Source organism: Ranitomeya imitator, chromosome 1 (assembly GCF_032444005.1).
Source record: "Ranitomeya imitator isolate aRanImi1 chromosome 1, aRanImi1.pri, whole genome shotgun sequence".
In the NCBI taxonomy this organism is placed as follows: Eukaryota; Metazoa; Chordata; class Amphibia; order Anura; family Dendrobatidae; genus Ranitomeya; species Ranitomeya imitator.
In genome coordinates, this window is record NC_091282.1 from 118,424,309 (window position 1) to 118,448,319 (window position 24,011).

At 41.9% G+C, this 24,011-nt stretch overlaps 1 protein-coding gene across 2 annotated transcripts in view; it reads right to left on the minus strand.

Moving 5' to 3' along the window:
- Positions 1-24,011, minus strand: part of IQGAP2 (IQ motif containing GTPase activating protein 2) — a 416,134-nt gene that overhangs the window by 62,741 nt on the left and 329,382 nt on the right. For both annotated transcript variants that reach the window (XM_069750108.1, XM_069750099.1), the window contains 5 exons: positions 15,651-15,741; positions 10,066-10,233; positions 8,393-8,544; positions 3,845-4,015; positions 2,003-2,086 (listed from right to left, as the gene is read on the minus strand). In XM_069750108.1, coding sequence (XP_069606209.1) covers positions 2,003-2,086; positions 3,845-4,015; positions 8,393-8,544; positions 10,066-10,233; positions 15,651-15,741 — 666 coding nt within the window. The remainder of the gene's footprint in view (positions 1-2,002; positions 2,087-3,844; positions 4,016-8,392; positions 8,545-10,065; positions 10,234-15,650; positions 15,742-24,011) is intronic.

Here is a 24,011-nt window from a genome sequence, read left to right on the forward strand (position 1 = left end):
TCCGAGCGGTTCATGTGTGGCTGAATTTATGCGGATTTAGCTGGTGGTCGCCATATTTCCTCTGCAGTTGTTGGCAAAATCTGATGAAGATAAACCCACCAACCAGCTAATAGTCAGATTGATTTCAAACTGAAAAGAGGGTGTCGTGACTTTGGACTGATTTCAACTGAAAAATAGGGTGTCATGACATCATCTTTTTAAACTTTGGCCGGGTTCAGAGAAGGAGATGAAAATTTGTCAGATTTTCAACCAGAAAAAGGACGATTTTCATCCATGTGCCATTATCTTACATCTGCGTAACATCCCATGCAGTATCTGTATTTATATATCTTATAATGTACAAGATCAAATGCAATTTTCTAGGTTAATAATAAAAATGTATATGTAAAAATAAAATGCAATAAGGATGTCCCGTATGGAATCCGATGTATTATTTATTTTTTATTTTTTTCCCACCTATAGACTTGAATGAGCGAGTCTCATCCGATATACAGAAGAGAACAGTGCATGGTGCGATTTTTTTTCACACAGACATATTGAATTATATTGATCAGTGTGCTGGCTGTTTTTTACTTGGACAGCACATGTCGGTATAACATGTTCGTCTGAATGAGCCCTTACACTGACTGAGTGATTTGCTGAGGAGAGTGGATCCAGCTTCAGATATCTCAAGTCATCAGATGCAGGAATAGTTGCCTAGGTCATCTACTTTCATAGCAAGGGTCGCTAACAGAGTAAAAGATGAGAACCATATGACTTAATGGGATTTTCTTCACAAGATCAATGACTTTTCTTGTTGTAATAGCATCAGATCGACAGCCTTCTGATCAGTTTGCTTATTTTTTACTCCACACAATTCATGTATATTGTAAAGTTAAAGGGAAGCCAGAGACCAATAATAGATAATGTGGGTGGAATCAAGAGATTTCAAATCAATTAAAGTATTTTAGTCTACAATTTTCACGATTTCTCCTTTACTCTTTTGAAGAGACAAATTCTGACAAAAAGCTTTAAGGGTTTTGCCACTTTATCTTTTTTTGTCCGCAAAAGTGTTGGGGACTTACAGGTTAGTAATGCAAACAAATGTAAGTATCACAGGTTCTCCTCCTGTACTTGTTTGCGCAGCCTTCCTCACAGACTGCACAGTTCTCCTCTTCATAAAAAGGCAGCTGATGGAGGAGTGTGCGGCCTGACCCATCTCCTCTAATTGAAATTTCGCATGTGCAGTGTTTTTTTTTTTTTTTACAGAGATGGCTGATAAACAAGTCTGGTTACATGTGGACAACCCCTTAAAAAAGGTCCTTTGGCGGATCCGGGTAATTTCAAAGTTTTGAAAGTAGATATTGCAAGTCTTATTTTTTCTCCTTAGACTACTTTCACACTTGCGTCGTTTGCTGTACGTCGCAATGCGTCGTATTGGAGAAAAAACGTGTCCTGCAAAGTTGCGTTTTTTCTCCATAGACTTGTATTACCGACACATTGCGAAGTATGGCCACACGTTGCATCCGTCGTGCAATGGATGCGTCGTGTTTTTGGCGGACGCGTCGCACAAAAAAAGTTCAATGTAAATTTTTTTTGTGCGTTGTGTCTGCCATTTTCGACCGCGCAAGCGCGGCCGAAACTTCGCCCCGTCCTCCCCGGACTGCAAAATGGGCAGCGGATGCGTTGTAAAACTGCATCCGCTGCCCACATTGTGCTACATTTAACATACTGTCCGTCGGGCCGACGGTTTGCGACAGCCCCGTACCGACGCAAGTGTGAAAGTAGCCTTACTTATTGGAACATTTTTGTGGAACACCTTTGTTGTATTAATCCAGTTTCACATTTTGGGATCATTAGTGACAGGTAAGTTGCAGTAGGTAACAGCTGGTACTAGTATATGGATCATAATAGACTTGCCCATTTTTCATTAATAGAACATAATTTTATTTCATCCATGTAACCATTATGAAAAGTTTTTTTTTTATCTTTGTGTTATTGGATTTTGATTATAATTTAATACCTTGACAATGCCGACAATGTTTCCTTGTAGTAGTTTTATTCTGTCTGTGTAGGATTTTCTTTGCTTGTACCCTTTCCAGGAGGACTGTGTAGCAATAATAAAACAAGGTGTATTATAAATAACCAAATATGCTGTACAGATAACACATGGCATATACAAGAGATCAGTGATAAATAACAATATTAAAACCCAATTCCACCTAAACAGGACCTGCCGACTCTCATGTTCCATCTGTTGGTAGATTACTTTTCTTTATCATTATACAAGTTGGACAATTTGGAAAAATTATTGATTGCTAGCAACAGGGTCATAAGAAGATGAAGGAAGGGTTTGAGACGAAAACAGCAGCAACTTGAAATATTTACACCTTGTATATATTACACTTGGTAGTTTATGCTAATTGTCGCTTCAGAGAGGAAGAGGACTAGAACTCTAGTGCCACCTATTGGAAGGTAGCAATCAGAGAGGAAGAAAACTAAGTTAGTTCTCTTCCTCTCTGAAGAGACAATTTGCATAATTAGCATATTTCCTAGAGGAGCATTGCAGCTTTAAGTCTCCTCATCTCGGCATGCTTAGCATGTCAGTCTCCTCAAAGAGAAATGACACTTCTTGGATATCGGTCGGACGCCTCTCACACAGCCAAACCAGATCTCCACTTTGCACTGACAAGGGGCAGTACCCCGAAACACAGTGTCTGCAAATTGAGATTCTGGTTTGGCTATTATCCTAAGTCATGTGACAAAGACTCGTTAAGGGGTCAACATTGACTTGTAGGATTGCTACCTTCCAATACGTGGCACTAGAGTTCTAGTTCTTTTCCTCACTGAAGAGACAATTTGCATAATTAGCATATTTCCCAGAGGAGCATTGCGGCTTTAAGTATCCTCATCTCAGCATGCTCAGCACGTCAATCTCCGAAAGGAGAAACGATACTTCTTGGATACTTGGTAGTTTGTTACATGAATATTGAGATTGTTCATAGGTTCACAGATGCTGCTTTCTGTGAATTAAAACATTTCTCTGCCTGCTTAAAAACAAGAAAACAGGAAGTAAATGCTTTACCTCACAGAAAGAATCATCTGTGATCCCCTGATGTCCTATTTGTATACGCTCTTTTGCTTCCTCCCCTGCCCAGGAGCTGTGGAATGATCAGACCATGTCCCTGCACGATCAGACACAGTCATCACACAGGACACAGCAGGGGCACATTTATAAGATTATCTCAGCACAGGAACATTTTTTTTTTTTTTTTTTTACACATCCAATTGTGAAACTATTTTTTATTTCAAGACCTAGTCATCAAAATGTACTCAGTTCATGAGAAAACCTGCTTAACTTCTAGAAAGATAAGAAAGATAAAAAATGTCCTTATTTGCTTTAAGGTACCGTCACACTCAGTGATGCTGCAGCGATATATATATAACGAGCCGACCTAAGCTAGATCGCTGAAGCGTCGCTGTTGAGGTCGCTGTAGAGACGTCAAACGCAGCAAATCCAGAACGATGCAGGAGTGATCCAGTGACGTAACGGCGACTCACTTCTCGCTGGTTGTTAGCTCCATGTCAAACAGCCGGAGTGTACCGATCCGACACACATCTAGGGGCCCTATGCTCGTTGCTGGCGTCATTGCTTTTGCTGTCAAACATGACGATACACGCCGACCTGGCGACTAAATAAAATTCTGGACTTCCAGCTCCGACCAGCGATGGCACAGCGGGATCCAGATCGCTGCTGCGTGTCAAGCACAACGAGATCGCTATCCAGGACGCTGCAACGTCACGGATCGTTGTCGTTCTCTTTGCAAAGTTGCTGAGTGTGACGGTACCTTTACCCTTGTCTTACCTGTATTTTAACAGCATATGGCTCTTGCTGGTATAGATAAGCTTTTCTCTCCCGATATGCCCTCCTGGTCAGGTAGCCCTTCATGTGAGCTTGCAGCACAGTAATTAGGTTTTCGTTTGCCATCCAGAGCTGTTCCCGATTGTAATCAGAGGTAATTTTTCCACAAATGTTCTGAGAAAGATGGTAACAAAATCTGTGTAAAAATGTTATTTATTTCCCACTGCATGTACAAAGTTTCAGATCTGTCATTTGTTTTGATCAGTATTTAGACTTTTACTATGAGGATGATTCACATGTGACAGACACAAATGAAATAGAAAATCCAATAATGAAGGGCATCCTGGAATTGTGCAGCTGACACAGCTGAGGCTCTAAAGCCAAATTTGGGGTCTACTTGATGTATTATTGGGCTTTTGCCTGATGGACTTGTTATCTGCTTATTGTGGGACAACCAAGTAATCTTTTGGCCATAAACCATTCCTCATACTTAGCCAAGCTCAATATGCTTGTTTTTTTAAGTAGTCGAGGAGATAAGGAGCTGCCAAATTCGTCTGACGCCACTTATTTTAGGTGGGAATAAATCTAACTCGTCAAAGTCGTGTTTCCTCTGATGGAAAAAAATCAGTTTTGTAGTTGCCATAAAGATAAGATCGAATAACTGAATATGATAATGGACCTTTCTCTTCCATTTTACATCCACTAACATAAATAGGTTTTTAATCTATTTTCCTACTAAACGCAATTCCATATCCGCTTGAAAACAGATTAACAACCACATACTTTCAATTAAATATATCCATAGGTGGTCGGGGGAAGATTTAAAATTATGGATGCCTTTGACATGGAAAAAAAATATTTTTACAGATGATAGTGATTAGCTTTAGTTAATAAATTTGCATTAACTTTCAGTATACAATCCTCCATCATGTTCAGCCCCCATAATAAACACTTTGCAACCTGATCCAACTTCCACATTTTGATATATTTTTAGGGTCTCTTGTCAATAATATAGGCTGGGTGTGAGCTCTTTGTAACCAGGGTGCTGAGGGTTTTCGTAGCTATAATTTTTTATTTCACGTGCTTTCCTCCATATCCATACATTGTTTTCTATACCTCCTTCAGATTATTTCTCTATATTCATGCCTTGAAGATCTGTATAAAACCCCTGTCTGTCTCTGCTGCTGTCTGTCAGGATTCATACTACTCTGTGAAGAAAACGGACGAGTGCAATCCGATAAAATATCGGTTCACACTCTGTCCAATGTTGATCTATTAGTCACAGATCATCTGCGATTTTTTTTTCTCATCTGGAATCTGAGTGTGAAAAAAAAAAAATCTCAGTATGCTGCAATTGTCCTCGTATCTCGGCCAAAATTCTCCAATGCAAGTCAATGGGTGTGATAAAGAAAAAAAATGCGAGTGCCGTCCAATTTTTACACACAAGTGTGCTTTGATAAGGTGGCAATTCATCTGCCTCGTACAGTAAAATCACACCTTGACCAGACAGAATAGAATAAATTTATACACATAGAATAGATAGATATAAAGATGTAAGTCACATTAGTGTAGTGCTTGTGTAGCTTACTGTACATTTTTTTTTTTTACATACTAAATTATTTTCTGGAAATAAAAATGGCGTGGGATCCCCTGCCATTTTATTAACCAGCGGATGGAAAGTGAACAGCTGGGGCAAATGTTTATAGCCTAGGAAGGGGGTAATACCCATGGAGCTTCCCAGGCTATTAATATCAGGTCACAGCTGTATACTGAGCCTTTACTGGTTATTAAAACAGAGGACCACCCCAAAAAAAAAATTACGTAGGGTCCTCCTACCCATTTTTATGACTAGCCCCACATATATTATAGAAATAGATCAGCTCCAAGGGAGCTCAATTTTATTATCTTGTTTTAACCATTTGTCTGTGCTGTACTACTGATAATGTCTAAAGGAAATAAAAGCTTGTTTGCATGTGAATTCTTTGGCTTTTTTTCTTTTTGTGTATATGGTGGGGTTATGTGACATTTTGTCACAGTTTTTCTTTTTAAGGTTCCAGATTTCATACTGTGTTTTATAATATAAGGAAAAATCCCTTTTCATCAGTACAATCATTCAGAATGAAGTTACCGCCATCTAACATTTACGTCACAAATTCTGAAACCCCCAAATCATCTGTTCATGTCTCCACAGATGCAATATTAATACGAGAGATTGAAGCTAAGCTGAGGGAAAAGTGGTGCCGAGATCGCAATCTGAGGTTTCCCAGCTGCAGGAAACAGCAGGACACTGTAGGTTGAAAGTGAAGATCCTATATTGTAAATTCTAGAGACCTTGAAGTATTTTACATGGAGGTCACATTATTACCAACCAAGGATGTAATAAATCAGAAGCACGCACGTAGTATATGATTCGCAGCAGCTATAAGTAATGAAGAGCGAATATGCTCGTTACTCGAGATTTCCCGAGTACGCTCGGGTGTCCTCCGAGTATTTTTAAGTGCTCGGAGATTTAGTTTTCTTCGCCGCAGCTGAATGATTTACAGCTATTAGCCAGGCTAAGTACATGTGGGGGTTCCCTAGCAACCAGGCAACCCCCACATGTACTTGGCCTGGCTAATAGCTGTAAATCATTCAGCTGAGGCGATGAAAACTAAATCTCCGAGCACTAAAAAATACTCGGAGGACCCCCTAGCGTGCTCGGGAAATCTCGAGTAATGAGTATATTCGCTCATCACTAGCTATGAGTTTTTACCACTATTTTTTTCCCCATATGGGTACATATAAACGTAGACACAAATAATTTCACAGGTTTACCTGCTATACGGGTTACCACATACAATTTATTACATCTTCATGAAGCATTAATTTAGGAACTCTTAAAGAGAATGTACAACATTTGAAATTATGTCTGCTTTCTTCCAAAAACTGTGCCAGACATATCAGTAGACGTGCAACACCGCTCTATTACCATTAATTGTCAGACGGCCACTAAATTACAGAAAACTGACAAATGGCATATCTGCTTCCAACTTTTGGCAACACACAGAGAAATACTAGAAACTAGTTAAAAAGTAACTAAACTTTACAAGGCTTTTTTCATATTTCAGTGCCCTTAGAATTACAAGCAGATCGGTGGGGGTCTGGCTCATGAGACTCTCCCCATTCACTCAAAGTCCACCTTTTACCCCTGCGAAGTGCACAGTTCAGGCATCAGGAGGGCAAAGCTTCTATCTGAGCGCACAGACCAGACAGAGTGGGGTATTATGCGACTTTGTTGTCTGAGCGCCGCACCAATTGGGGGTGGAGGTGAGCGATCAGCAGGGGTCACAGAAGCACGGCTCCCACCGCTCAGTCTGAATATTTTAATATCCTGTGTCAGCCTGACATATGATCAACATTGGGATTTATTGAAGAAAATAAAATAATATTTCTCGATATATAAAATATTAAAAAATGAAGAAAAGAAAAAAAAAGTAGGTGCAGCTGGAAATGATAAGAACATATTGTCTATGAAGATTTGCTTACGTAACGCATTCTCTCTCTCTGACTCATGTTCTAGAGTCTGAGCTGTAGCCCAAACCATTAAAACTGTTAACAGCAAGGAGGCCAACATGATATTACGATCTGTTCTGTGTGGAAGGCAATGCTCAATTATATTGATTTACATGGTGGCCCAACGAAAAAAAATAACAACCTCAAAAACACATAAAATACAGCCTAGCTTTAATTGTGAATATCCCCTTAATGATGCAACCAATTTTCATTTTTGCTATTTTAATATTTCCCCTCCTTCTTCCAAGAGCCATAACTCATGTATTTTTCCATCGCTGTAATCACAGAAGGTCTTGCTTTTTGTGGGACGAGTTCTAGTTTACTTTACAATATAAAAACAGGAACAAAAATTCCAGGTGATGCAAAATATTGAAAATCAATTAGACCATTTTTGGGGGAGAAAGGGTTGATTTTATCGTCTTTTTTTGCGTGGTAAAAAATTACGACAATTACAGCAATATCAAACTGATATAGTTTTTGCATTGGCTTCAAAAATTCTGAACTTTTTAAAAAAAAAGTGTTGTATGTTGCAATTTTTCAAGATCTTTTTGCATTTATTTTTTGATTTTTACATCTATGAAGCTGCGTGCTACACTTTTTGTTGGTATAATTTGGTATAGTTTGGGGCACTTATTAAAAAAAATTCATTGCATTTTTTGGAGGAAGTGCAAAGACTAAAAAACAAATTAGATTTTTCTCTTTCCAGCATTTACAGTTGGGTTAAATAATTATAAAATTTAACTTTTGCCAAATATGCTAAAAGATTTTTTTTTTTTATTTGCTGGGTGGGAATTCAAATTTTTACTTTTTTTCCACTTTATTCTTTTAGCCCCCTAGGGGACTTAAACCTGCAATAATTTGATCGCTTGTACATTGACAGCAAGATTCCATCTAGGTTAGTTTATAATGAAAAACAAAGGAACTCTAGACAAATGTTAGGCTTATTCAAGAAAAATGCCTAAGCCAAACTACTATTGAGAGACTTGTTTCCTAAAGTACCTGGATATCTTCTCGACTAAGCCAAGTGGTTTTCGTAGTAATTCCTTCTGGAGGAGACCAGCAGCCTTCACTTGTTTCAATATTATAATAGTAGTCAAATTTATCTTTTAATCTTATTTTCAGCCATGAACTCTCTTCTGTGTCCGCAGAACCTAAAGGTGTAAAATTGATAGAGTAAAGGGAGGGAAGCCAGCCAGAACAAAAGGTTAAAGTCCATCCAAAATTTTTAATAAGCTATCAACAATGATGTAAAATAATAAAATAAATTATACTTCCCTTATCCATCCCCCAAACATCGTCTTCCAGTGCTGCTTTGGTGCAGCATTTACATGCATATCCGGACCAAAAAGTACGGTAAGTGCAGAGACCGGCAGGGGACCCAAGCAGTGTTGACAGAACAGTGGCAAGTGAATGGCAAGATAAGTATGTATTTTTTTTAATTATTTTACAGTATCCTTGATGGGTTTTTATTTTTATTTTAGGGGTGAACAACCACTTTTATTTTTAGTCTATGTGAAAAGAAGCAGAGAATTTGGAGGTGTCTAAAGGGAAACAAAGCCAACTGAAGATAATCGGTACCAAGTTTTGGACCTATTTAGATTCAAATTAAAATGATTAAATGATGGACATTTATCACCAGGGACATTGATCTCATATCCTAAAGATATACCATCAGTGAGTGAACAGCAGGAATCAGACTCCTGACATGCTAATTATAGGGGTGTCACAAAAATCACAAGTTATCCCCTATCCTACTGATCACTTGGGGCTTCAGCAGTCAGATCTACAGCAATCAGCAAGTTATCCTGCAGAGCCCAGTTCTTGGGACTCCTGAAATCCGACAACAGGATTATACTACTCTCAGCTAGATTATCACCATCAATCCTGTGGACAATTAATAAAGCTGAGGTTGAGCAGGCGGTTCTGGGAATCACATTGACAAGATCAGGAGGTGAGGTTCCCAGAAGTTGGACCTCTATTAGTGATGGGCGATCGTGCTCGGATAAAGTGTCATCCGAGTATGCTCGTGTGCTAACTGAGCACCTTCAACGTGCTCAAAAAATGTTCGAGTCCCCACGGTTGCATTGTTTTGCAGCTGTCTAACAGCCACAAGACAGGTAGCCGCAGGGACTTGAACATACAGGGATTGCCTAACAAACAGCTTTGTGGCTGTTCGACAGCCACAACACAAGTAAGAATTGGCTATAGAACACGCAATCCCTGCATGTGTTGCGGCTGTCGAACAACAGAGAGACATGCAGTCGCAGGGACTCGAAAAATATGTTCTAGTCCCTGTGTCTGCATATGTTTCTGCTGATCCACAGCCGCAACACAAGAAGTGATTGCCTAAGAAACCATGCAGCCGCATATTTTTCTAGCACACCGAAGGCACTCTGTTAGCACCCAAGTATGCTCTGAAACCACCGAATCTGAGCACATTTGTCATTACTAACCTCTATAAATCAGCAAGTCATACTCTATGCTAATGATAAGAAATAATAACTTATAATTTTGCAAAAACCTCTGTAATTCTACCATCTTATCAAGTTATATATTGGTAAAAGAAGAGCTTTGCTTTAAACAAGATGACGCATTCATGTTGCATAAAAACTGGAAGTGTCCACTGCACTTAATTCCAGAAATTGGCGGGGGGTCCTAGGTGTTGATAATACCTTCATCTGCCTTCTTTTTCTTCCCCTCCATCAGGTCTTTGTGATACACCTCCGCACACTCCAGTATAATTCCCTTCAGTCCAGCATCCGATGACTGCAGCGCTTGCAATGTATAATGAGACTCGTCCTTTTCCAAAGCCAGGTTAATTTCTGCCACATAAGCCGCCACTAAACGCAAATTTTAAAATGTTTCAAAAACAGTTGATTGTTTTTGTGATGTAACATTTCACTGTACACATTTATAACACGCTGAATATTTTATATATACAACAATTCTAATAATACAAAATAATAAACGCAGTATGGAAAGGTCAATAAAGCTCCAAGAAATGTGACCGAGGGAATCAGTTATCTCTACGGGAGAACATAATGGTATATATTGTGTGGATCATTCAATTTCTAGAACGTAACACTCATTAGATGTTGTACAATTCTGACCACGCTGGAATCGGTCCTACACATGATCTACAGGTCTACTAATTCACAGAGATAATCTCCATCCAACAGCTTTGTATACAGCATCTGAGTAGGAATGGGATGTATATAAATGGTCAGCTACGTTCCCCATAGCTGAACATGACCAGCAGAACAGAAGGTATCACGTTTATAGGTGATAGCATAAAATACAAAAATGTGTCTGACTGTCCATACAATGATATGGATGAAATCAACGGATCTAATGTGTACGGGACATTAGGAGCACTGATCTCAATGACCGATCCTTTAGTTCTCTTAAGGGCTCCCTCACACCACGGCCCAGTGCTATGCGAAAAACATCGGCCCAGTTTTATTCTTTGGGGAAGCTCAGATCTGCGATTATTTTCTCATGCATATTTGGCATGAGAAAACGACCTCCATATGCTGCGAGTGCATTCCAGAATTGGACAACACACACCCATACAAGTCTATGGGTGTGTGTGAAACATCGGACTGCATTCGGACGCCATCCAAATGCAGTGGGAATCCCGCGGGCGCCGGCAATGGAGGAGATGGAGAAATTACTTTCCCCGTCTCCTCCGCACCTGTGCTCTTATTCTCGCATGTGAGAGGATCGGAGCACATAGCACTTACACTCAGCTCACGCTCTGAGCAGAGTTTGAGCCGAGTGTCATTAGCATCTCGTATATGATGCTATACTCTAATGTGATCCTGGCCTAAGAGTCCCTCCACAAAAATTAAAATAAATATGGCCTCTTCTGAGGCTGAGCATACTTAATTATGGGGAGGGTGCATGTGCACGGCTTCAGAATCATGAACCCTAGTACACAGTGCAGAGACAGTTTCTCTGCTTCCCAATGATAACTTTTTTAAAAACATAAAAAGATCTTTAAAAAAAAAATCCAGGGTAAGGGCGCAATCGGATGCGTGCAATCTGATAAAAAGAAGTGTTGCATTCGGATCAATGTTATACCATGAGGCAGTGCAGATCTGTTTTTTTCCAGCTGTATTCAGTTGCGATTTGACTCCAAAATAGAATGGGTGCAAGAAAAAAAAAAAATCATATGTTATATCAATAGGACATCTGATTTTTACGAATAACTTGCAATTTTGTAAGATGGGAAAGCGTGACGCCCCAGGTCCTTTGTTGTCACAGTGGCATTGCTTTCCTTACGGGGAGAGTGTCACGCTTGGAAGTGATCCTTTTGACAGGTAATTAGCACATACAACACCATTCTGACTCCAGGCCAGAAGGGGGATCTCTACACCTGACTTCAGGGGGGAGCTGCTCTATCTGGTCGGGAGGAGTCAGTTGCTAGGCAGTTAGGAAGAGTTGACAGTTGGTGCCAGACAGCAGACGGGAGCAGTCTGAGGCAGAAGGACGGGTGAGGGGCCATGTAGCCTGAAATGCTGCAGCTAATAGATAGCAAGATACAGAAGGAAGAACAGCTTGTAGCGAACATGCCAGAGAGCAAAGCACAGGAGAGTGACAACAAGGGAGAATAGCTGCGATAGGGCTACATCCCTGACAGAGTGCAGATACAGGTAACTGGAAGACCAAGGTTGTGTCATATTCTAGGAGGCACAGCAGAAACTGGTAGGACAGCTAGACTACATGTAACTTGTCCTCCCTAACACCCAGGAGACACAGTGACACATAGAGCCCGGGTCATGATAGAGACTCTGTAAAAAGGCTCAAGTCACCTGTCATATGGGTTTGATTCCTACCTAAAGGGGACAGAGAGAACTGGGAGTACCTTGCCAGAAACCTTAGGCAGTAAGGGACTACAATACCACCACGCTAAAAGGAAGACTTTTAACTCCACCTGGTAAAGGGGCCTCTGAACTCGCTTCCAAGCCGGCCGGACACTGCCTGTACCTGAGATCTAGTGCCCTGGACTGGGGCTGCCTGCTACCATCAGTAAACCAGGTAAAGAGACTGCAAACCTGTGTCCTCCAGTCTTTATTGCACCACTCACAATCTTCATCTACTACACAGGGAGCCCTGGGGACCCAGCGGCACCTGTGGAAGCCATACCATCCCTGCTGCCATAACATTACCCCAGTGGACCCCTTTAAGCAGCGTCGGTCCCCACTGACCGAACACCACAGGTGGCGTCATGAACTCTTATCTCACAAACCACTTTAAAGGCCATGGACCGGGTCACCGCCACCGTGACACATCCCTTTAAGAACTGGACCTGGTACAGAGTACCCCACGGCCCTGGCCGACGTTCCAAAACCGTAGATTGTCCATTAAAAGATTAATAGCTGCTGAGTAAAAAAATCAGATTGCATACGGACAGAACACAGATGACAAGTGAGAAAAAAATCGTCCCACTCTCCTGGGGGAGAATAGGACCGATTATTTTACACGGTTGTGTAACCCCAGCCTGAGAGGCAGTCTCAACTTGGACCAGAACATTTTACAAATTGTAGAACGCTATTAGGTCTGCAGATCATGAAAATGTTAAGGAATTTAATGAATAATACTAGAAAGTTGATTAACTTTTAATTACAGTGAGAAATGTTGATTTCCATAAAACTTATGCACTGTTTACATAGAGCCCTGAACAGGAAAGTTAGACAGATCCGACCATACATGGTTCCATATCCTAAAGCAAAAAGCACAGGCAAAGGGATCAGTATATCCAGAGCGTCTACCATGTATATATTACAGCATCATTACTATGCTTTCTTTATATTTTCTCACTAAGTGGTTGTAATGATCTTCCTGCTCACTCCACTATTTCCAATCCATCAATCCTCCTTAGGGAACTGACATTTGTGACTTTAGAAATAAAACAAAGTAGATTTTGAAGCTGTAAATTATGTAAGGCAGTAATGTCAGACTAGTTCGGCGTACCTACAGTGGCTTGTAAAAGTCTGTGTACCCCTGATTAAAATTACTAAGCAAGTTGAAGAGGACTGTATCTCTAACGTCCTAAATATCAAATTTTTCCTTTGTATTTTAGGCAAAATATATATATATTTGCATCTTTTAGCCAGCCAAGAGTCTTTCAATTCTTGTTTGAGTGATTTTCATCCATTCTTCCTTGTAAACCTCTTCCAGTTCTGTGAAATTCCTGTGTCGTCTTGCATGCACTGTTATTTTGAGGTCTAGCCACAGATTTTTAATGCTGTTCCGATCAGGGGACTGTGAGGACCATTGTAAAACCTTAAGCTTGTGCCTTTTGAGGTAGTCTATTGTGGATTTTGACGTGTGTTTAGGATCATTATCCATTTGTAGAAGCCATCCTCTTTTCAACTTCAGCTTTTTACAGATGGTATTATGTTTGCATTAAGAATTTGTTCAAATTTCCTTGAATCCATTCTTCCCTCAACCCGTGAAATGTTCCCTGTGCCATTGGCTGCAACACAAAGCATGATTTATCCACTCCCATATTTAATGGTTGGAGATGTTTTTTCCCCTGATATTCTCTGCCCTTTTTCCTCCACACATACCCTTGATCATTGTTGTCAAAGAGTTCTATTTTAATCTTATTGGTCCCTAGGACTTGTTTCCACAATGAATCGGGCTTGCGTAATGTTCTTTTGCATAGTTCTGATGCTGAATTTTATGGTGAGGATGCAGGAGAGGTTTTCTTCTGATGACTCTTCCATGAAGGCCATATTTGTGCAGGTGTCTCTGAACAGTAGAACAATGTACCAAAGCTCCAGAGTCTATAATATCTTTCTGATGGTCTTTGAAGTCAAGTGGGGGTTCTGATTTGCCTCTCTAGCAATCCTTCGAGCACCTCTCCCAAATTTTGCTCTTTACTTGGTCTTCCTTATCTTGACCTCCACTGTTCCCGATAACTGCCATTTCTTAATTACTTTTCAAACCGAGGAAAGGGCAACTTGAAAACATTTTGCTATTTTCTCATAGCCTTTTCCTGCTTTATGGGCCTCCACAATTTTCAGATTGCTAGGCAGCTGCTTAGAAGAACCCAAATCTGCTGTTTTTTTGGCACAAGGTTAGAGGATGCTGGGTTTTTACAAAGCTGGGAAATTTGCATCACCTGGCCTTTCCCAACCATGACAGTGAACAAGCCATAACCCTAACAAACTAATTAAGGTTTGAAACCTTGGTCAACGTTATCTGAGCACACAAATTTCCAAAGGTGCAGGCCAAATTTTTGCACTGGTCCATTTTGATTTTTGTAATTTTTAACATATCAAAGATGCAACATTTTTTTTTTTGCCTAAAAGGAAATGTGTCATCTTTAACTAACACTTTTAGAGATAATTTAATCTTCAACTTGGATAACTGTTCACAATAACAGTAATTTTGACCAGGGGTGCCCAAATTTTACATTACACGGTATATAAATCAGTGATTTGTTAGTGTGAGAGTCACCACCATAGGATCCTATGCCTCTGGTTCCCTCTTCTGAAGACAAAAGCTTAGAAATCAGAGAAGGGAGCCGCTTAGTTAAACAGGTCGTCCAGGATTATAAAACATGGCTGGTTTCAACACCACCCCTGACTATGGGTTGTGTGCCGTATTGCAGCTCAGCTTCTTTAAAGGGACTCTGTCACCTGAATTTGGAGGGAACAATTTTCAGCCATAGGGGCGGGGTTTTCGGGTGTTTGATTCACCCTTTCCTTACCCGCTGGCTGCATGCTGGCTGCAATATTGAAGTTCATTCTCTGTCCTCCGTAGTACATGCCTGCACAAGGCAATCTTGCCTATGGCTTAAAATTGTTCCCTCCAAATTCAGTTGACAGAGTCCCTTTAACTTCAATGGGACTGATTTGAAGTATTAGACACAACCATGACGTGGTTTCTGATAGACATGTTTTTTCCAAAACTTGACAACCTTTGTAAGAGCAGCAATTTAGGCAAGTGCCATTAATAAAAAAAAAATGAGATTTCAAAGACCAGCACTATGTATGTATATATATTTTTCCTTTTGTTAAATTGTGAGGTAAACTTTACGTTTTAGAGTTCAGGTTTTGCGAATTAATCACCCAGGTTTGTGTAAATGGGAATAATCACAGCAAAACTCAGGAAAATGTGACGGGTTTCCCCTTGTAAGGTTACAATTGGGTCCCATAGGCAGACTTCATAAAAAGAAGCGTACATAATATATATATACAAATAGAAAACCAGATTACCTCTATATAATGAAAAGCACCCGTACCTCTGTTTGCATCTTGTCTGTCCTGATTGGCGGCATTAATTCCATTCTGTATTTCATCCAGCCACAGAGCAGCTGACTCATCTCTGGATTCCTGAAAGTACACAAAACATGACACTCGTATACAGAATATTGAGTGTGGCCAGTATAATAATAAAATGTCAGTTATGCTGCGGCCATGACGGTAGTCCATGGCCACTAAAATAGAGCACTGCGAGCCTCGTCCTACCCACAGCATCCATGGTGCCTTTTCTGATCAGTAACTGCAAGACTTGGCACTGTGATGTGATGAAAACATGAAATTTATTAAACACCAGCAATCCAAAAATGTAGACGTTTCGGTCTTTACAGTGGACCGTCATCGGCATACGGATCACCTTTCCTCTGTACTCAGTGGTGGATACCGCTCGTCTACCTCTGACCTTCTGGGTCAAGCATTTATTCTGGACAGTCCATATGCTGATGAAGGTTTACTATACAGAAAGAAAAATCTACATTTTTGGATTGCAGTTATTTAATAAATTTCATCTTTTCACCACATCCGAGTGCCAAGGCTTGTATGACTGGGTTACGGGATAGGATCCTACTTTGGCACCATCGACCTGAAGTGCCGTGTCCTTCCTCATCTCTTCTGATTAGTAGGACCACGTGACGTCATGTGTGCGTCGCCCGTCCATGTAATGATGTCACAGGACCTAATAATCAGGAGAGGTGCTGGGGATGTAGTAGGAAGTTGGCATTGATATAGTCTGGCAGCCACGGACCACCGACCTGGCCACTGGAACAGGATCCTACAGATATTTTCGCACAACACTAAAAAGAGAAAACATTGATACTCTTCTATCTTCATTCAGCATCTATCTTGCTTTTGATCTGAAAATGGAGTAGTGCTGGCGAGATATAGCAGCAAACACTACCAACACTTTACCAGGATCAGTCACCAGATTTACATTGCTAACGGCATACATGATTAAATAGATCCCTTAGACCTGGCAATACTGGAGCACTTACTTTGTATGTCCATGTCTGAATAGCTCTATAAAACTTTCTAAGGCTACGTTCACATTAGCGTTGCGCCGCCGTGCGTCGGCGACGCAACGCGTGACGCACGCTAAAACGCGTGCAAACGCGCGCGTTTTGTGACGCGTGCGTCGTTTTCCGACGAAAATCGGACGCACAGAAAATGCTACATGTAGCGTTTTCTTGCGTCCGACGCTAGCGTCGGAAACGACGCACATGGCGAAAAACGCCACCAAAACGACGCACGCGTCCCCTATGTTAAACATAGGGGCGCGTCGCCGCTGCGTCGCCGCTGCGTCGCCGGCGCAACAGCGACGCACATTGGCGGAACGCCAATGTGAACGTAGCCTAAAAGTGTAAACTCATGAATAGCAGACAAGGTGTGCGAGTGCGGAGAATTCTGCACGTGGCGCTCATACAATACACTGCAAAAATCGAGATGTTTGGAAAATGTTGTTTCCATCTTTTCAACATTCGCAGATCACGAACGTCTAACCATTCTGTGGTTTCCATAGTTCCACAACTTTTCCTCTGCTTGCTATGTTTCGGTATTTCACATCCCCATTCACCTGACACCACCGTAGCTATTATTTTTTTTTATATCTTACTGCCCCAGTCTTGAATCTAAATACCCTGGTCAGACAGTTATTTTTTGCCTTTGCAGGTTGAAGTAGGTCAGTAACTAGATTTCTTAACGTAAACTGAATATATTAAACAGATCTGTTAGACCTGATGAGACTGATGTACTTGCTTTGAAATGTCATATCAGAATAGCTGGGAAACCCTGTGTTAAAGTACGCCGGCCTCATTAAGTCTAAAGGATCTCTTTAATAATACAGCAGTTTTCATTGCAAAATCAAGAAACCTCCTTAAGACATTCCCATTAATGCTTCCTTGTGAAAACAGAAAAGCCCCCTAAAAGAGACCCATACAGAGGACGCAGTGCACTCCTGCCGAATGAGAACATGAAGGATTAGATTTAGATTTCAATATGAGTCAATGTGACATTTCTTTTTTCCATCGCTCATGTGGTTACACAGCGTCAAGAGGATTGTGGCGCAGGGGCCTCGGATTTCAGGTATGTTTCGGCATGTTACTTCCGGTTTAGACATGACAGATTACGGGAATTCACAATCAGTTTTCACACGCTCCAGGCAGAAAAAGTCCCAAGGCAAATATCTCTATGGTTCAACATGAATTTCTGAGAGGCCCCACTTAAAAGTCCATAATAAAAGGAAAACAGCTGATAAAGGCGCCATCCAGATAGATGTTCAGGAGGGTGGAGAGGGGATATCCTGTTTAAAACTTTCCCAATTACAGAATGAATAATGAATTCAAGAATAAAATAAATAAATAAAACAGATGATTTCCTATGAACGCAGTAAAACCACCCACTCAGGAGCACAGCCATGTCCAGCCTTACAAGAGCGACCTTCCAATAAGATGTCTACGTAATATACAGTAGATGTGAATAAACAGGAAATGGAAGACTAACACAACTTCTGTTCAATTCGCGGCTGCAGTAAACAGACGAGAAGTTTGTGTATATGGTAGATGCCCTTACAGCAATATCTGCAGTATTACAACCCTACAAGATAATTTCCTATAGGAGCCGTCCGATGATACAGTTGCACAGCTATCTGAAGTTAAAAGGGGTTGTCCAATGAAAAGTTATCGCCTAACCATAGGATAAGTTATAACTTGCTTATCGGTGAGCGATCGACCGACAGATCGGGCGATGATGTATTAAAAATGGCCCAGCAGGTCAAACATCTGAGAAAAAACATTAGTGCAAAGCTTGGCAGTCCAACAGGGAATGAATGAAAAGGGCACACGTGTGCGCTGCAGCCCCATTGTAATGGGGATAAAAGTTCCTTGTTTAGCCAAGTGTGGGACCGAGAGGTCAAAACCCAATTGATCAACGAGTCATCTCCAATCCGGATAGCCAATTATGTGTGGCTTCACAAGCCAGGAAAGGAAACCAGACAGTGAGCTATAAATCAAGCTAAAGTGGCTAGTGTTGGTCAGTGGAAATGCAACACCCGCTAGGGCCGTGGGGCACTCGGAACCGGGTGGGACGGTTCTTAAAGGGATGGTCACACCAGCAGTGACCCGTTCCGTGGCCCTGGTTGCACAATAAAAAGGATGAGGGAATGTTGATGATAAAGTTTGTAGGGGATAAGGGGAAATGTTCGTGACGCCACCTGTGGTACTCGGCCAGGGATGGCCGACGCTGCCTAAAAGGACCACTGGGGCCGATGGTGTAGCAGCAGAGTTGGTATAGCTCCCCACAGGTAGAGTGGGGGCTCCATGGCTATCAGAACAGTCTATGAGGGTTTGTGAATGTTGGGATGCCGGAATGATTGGAGGACAGTGACTGTAGTTTATTTACCTTTAATTGAAGATGAAGTCCAGGGCACTGGTGACCGGTGATCTTGGAGATCCGGGCAGCCTGGATGCAGTTCAGATTTCCCCTAGCCAGGTGGGGATGGAGACCTCCCTACTGCCCTGTTCTCTAGGTTCTTGATGCCTTAAGCTCTCTTCAAGTCCCTCTCTCAGTCCGTCCCTTAAGTGGAACTCTACCCACATGGCCGGCAGCTCGAACCTTTTCCAAGTGTCACTCCCTTGTGGTGACTCCGGGCTCTAGTTAGCTGCTGTGCCTTCGGGTGTCAGTTGTGGCCAGGGGACCTGCAATCTCCTGCCCTCCGGATTCGGCTGCTGGCATGCAGTCCCCACTCAACCATGGACTCCGGTGTCTGGTCTTTTGCACTCAGTCCTGGGGTGAGCTCAGTCGTAGCTCCACTCCCAAGCTCTTCTCACTTGCTTCCTCCTCCACTGTCTCCCTCAGACTGACTGACTAACCCCTCCTCCAGACCAGAACTTATAAGGCAGCTCCCCTGAAACTGGGTTCAGAGCTCCCCCTTCTGGTCTGGAGTCAGGAAAGTGTTGTATGCTGAAATTACCTGCTAAGGGGAATCCCTTTCTGCTTCCAGGCATGGCATCACCCCCTGTGAGGGAGGCAATGCCACTGTGGCAACCAGACCCCTGGGGTGCCACAAAACACACTGGTAGAGGGATAACGATTGTGGTAGCAGTGGGTGTGACCGGCCCCTGCTGGAGGGGGGCCTGCCAACACCAAATTCACCTGGATGTGCGTCCTTGGCCTTTGCTCTGTGTTGCAATACACGCTGCCGGCCAATCAGAGGCCTGCAGCTGACGTCGACTTATCATTGACGCGCAGCACATGGCAGTGATGTCATGTGCTGTCCATACTGGCATGCTGAATTCAGCTGCTTGCTTCTGTGCTAGCTACAGAAGAGGTCCCTGCAAGCTCCGGGAATTCTCTGCTTTTTTTTTTTTTAAATGTACATTATACCAGGATGGGGAACATGATACCAGGATGGGAGACATGATACCAAAATGGGAGACATGATACCAAAATGGGAGACATGATACCAAGAATGAAGGACATTATACTAAGAATGGGTCCAGGATGGGGACATTATTACATGGGGGCGAACACGTATGTCTTTATAGGATCTAATATAGTGAGAACCTGGCACTCAACTGTTCATAAGCAAGTGGATTTATTCAGTTCCAAAAGGTGGTACAGTAACAGTAAAACGTTTCGGTCACATACAACGACCTTCATCAGTTACGTACTATGAGTGGTAGTGGGGTGGATATTTACACCCAAAAGGTGAACTGAGACTATCGTGATCGGTATCCCGTAGATGGAGAGACTAGGTCATGAGGAATGAAATGTATGCAGCCTGAGAGGCGACTGTTATGACCTGGTGGTCAGGACAATAATGGACCTGGAGGTTAAGAGCACACGGAATGACCTGATAGTTACTGATAATAAGGACGAGCTCTGGGACGTGGGAACTCTGCTGACCGCAATCCCTAATCCTATCACACACACTAGACATAGCTGTGGATTGCGCCTAACGCTCCCTATGCAACTCGGCACAGCCTAAGGAACTAGCTAGCCCTAAAGATAGAAAAATAAAGCCTACCTTGCCTCAGAGAAATTCCCGAAATGAATAGGCAGCCCCCCACATATAATGACTGTGAGTAAAGATGAAAATACAAACACAGAGATGAAATAGATTTAGCAAAGAGAGGCCCGACTAACTGAACAGACCGAGGATAGGAAAGGTTGCTGTGCGGTCAGCACAAAAACCTACAAAAAGACCACGCAGAGGGCACAAAAAGACCCTCCGCACCGACTCACGGTGCGGAGGTGCTCCCTCTGCGTCCCAGAGCTTCCAGCAAGCAAGACAGCAATAAAAATAGCAAGCTGGACAGAAAAATAGCAAACCAAAGAAAAACAAACAGGAACTTAGCTTCTGTTGGGAATACAGGTCACAAGAACGATCCAGGAGTGAACTAGACCAATACTGGAACATTGACAGGTGGCATGGAGCAAAGATCTAAGTGGAGTTAAATAGAACAGCCAGCTAACGAATTAACCTCGTCACCTGAGGAAGGAAACTCAGAAACACCCACCAGAGAAAGTCCATGGACAGAACCAGCCGAAGTACCATTCATGACCACAGGAGGGAGCCCGACAACAGAATTCACAACAGGCGACGCTGCAGATGCGGAATCCACCACTTGTCCGCGTCTGCAGCGTCGCCTCTCAGGCTGCATACATTTAATTCCTCATGACCTAGTCTCTCCATCTACGGGATACCAATCACTAGGGGGACTTGTCAGGGAGTCACAAAAACACTGAACTTTAGGAAGGCAAAGTTTGACTAGCTTAGAGATGCCCTTAATCTGGTAGACTGGGACAATATCCTCAGAAATAAAAACACAGATAATAAATGGGAAATGTTTAAGAACATCCTAAATAGGCACTGTAAGCGGTTTATACCTTGTGGGAATAAAAGGACTAGAAATAGGAAAAACCCAATGTGGCTAAACAAAGTAGTAAGACAGGCAATTAACAGTAAAAAGAAAGCATTTGCACTACTAAAGCAGGATGGCACCATTGAAGCTCTAAAAAACTATAGGGAGAAAAATAATTTATCTAAAAAACTAATTAAAGCTGCCAAAAAGGAAACAGAGAAGCACATTGCTAAGGAGAGTAAAACTAATCCCAAACTGTTCTTCAACTATATCAATAGTAAAAGAATAAAAACTGAAAATGTAGGCCCCTTAAAAAATAGTGAGGAAAGAATGGTTGTAGATGACGAGGAAAAAGCTAACATATTAAACACCTTCTTCTCCACGGTATTCACGGTGGAAAATGAAATGCTAGGTGAAATCCCAAGAAACAATGAAAACCCTATATTAAGGGTCACCAATCTAACCCAAGAAGAGGTGCGGAACCGGCTAAATAAGATTAAAATAGATAAATCTCCGGGTCCGGATGGCATACACCCACGAGTACTAAGAGAACTAAGTAATGTAATAGATAAACCATTATTTCTTATTTTTAGGGACTCTATAGCGACAGGGTCTGTTCCGCAGGACTGGCGCATAGCAAATGTGGTGCCAATATTCAAAAAGGGCTCTAAAAGTCAACCTGGAAATTATAGGCCAGTAAGTCTAACCTCTATTGTTGGTAAAATATTTGAAGGGTTTCTGAGGGATGTTATTCTGGATTATCTCAATGAGAATAACTGTTTAACTCCATATCAGCATGGGTTTATGAGAAATCGTTCCTGTCAAACCAATCTAATCAGTTTTTATGAAGAGGTAAGCTATAGGCTGGACCACGGTGAGTCATTGGACGTGGTATATCTCGATTTTTCCAAAGCGTTTGATACCGTGCCGCACAAGAGGTTGGTACACAAAATGAGAATGCTTGGTCTGGGGGAAAATGTGTGTAAATGGGTTAGTAACTGGCTTAGTGATAGAAAGCAGAGGGTGGTTATAAATGGTATAGTCTCTAACTGGGTCGCTGTGACCAGTGGGGTACCGCAGGGGTCAGTATTGGGACCTGTTCTCTTCAACATATTCATTAATGATCTGGTAGAAGGTTTACACAGTAAAATATCGATATTTGCAGATGATACAAAACTATGTAAAGCAGTTAATACAAGAGAAGATAGTATTCTGCTACAGATGGATCTGGATAAGTTGGAAACTTGGGCTGAAAGGTGGCAGATGAGGTTTAACAATGATAAATGTAAGGTTATACACATGGGAAGAAGGAATCAATATCACCATTACACACTGAATGGGAAACCACTGGGTAAATCTGACAGGGAGAAGGACTTGGGGATCCTAGTTAATGATAAACTTACCTGGAGCAGCCAGTGCGAGGCAGCAGCTGCCAAGGCAAACAGGATCATGGGGTGCATTAAAAGAGGTCTGGATACACATGATGAGAGCATTATACTGCCTCTGTACAAATCCCTAGTTAGACCGCACATGGAGTACTGTGTCCAGTTTTGGGCACCGGTGCTCAGGAAGGATATAATGGAACTAGAGAGAGTACAAAGGAGGGCAACAAAATTAATAAAGGGGATGGGAGAACTACAATACCCAGATAGATTAGCGAAATTAGGATTATTTAGTCTAGAAAAAAGACGACTGAGGGGCGATCTAATAACCATGTATAAGTATATAAGGGGACAATACAAATATCTCGCTGAGGATCTGTTTATACCAAGGAAGGTGACGGGCACAAGGGGGCATTCTTTGCGTCTGGAGGAGAGAAGGTTTTTCCACCAACATAGAAGAGGATTCTTTACTGTTAGGGCAGTGAGAATCTGGAATTGCTTGCCTGAGGAGGTGGTGATGGCGAACTCAGTCGAGGGGTTCAAGAGAGGCCTGGATGTCTTCCTGGAGCAGAACAATATTGTATCATACAATTATTAGGTTCTGTAGAAGGACGTAGATCTGGGGATTTATTATGATGGAATATAGGCTGAACTGGATGGACAAATGTCTTTTTTCGGCCTTACTAACTATGTTACTATGTTACTATGATAGTCTCAGTTCACCTTTTGGGTGTAAATATCCACCCCACTACCACTCATAGTACGTAACTGATGAAGGTCGTTGTATGTGACCAAAACGCTTTACTGTTACTGTACCACCTTTTGGAACTGAATAAATCCACTTGCATATGAACAGTTGAGTGCCAGGTTCTTACTACATATGTCACTAAGGTTTGGGAACCTACCTTGGCACCACGTAACTCAGCTGTGCACACGTTTATTTATAGGATCTAAAACGCTACAAGGGGCCATACAACTGAGCAACATATAGGTGTGGGCTCAGGTCCAAATTTTGCATCGGGGCCCATAGTAATGCCACTGGATCCACCTCATTTGCATATAATATGAAAAAAAATACATTTCTTGGGGTTGCAACAACAGATTG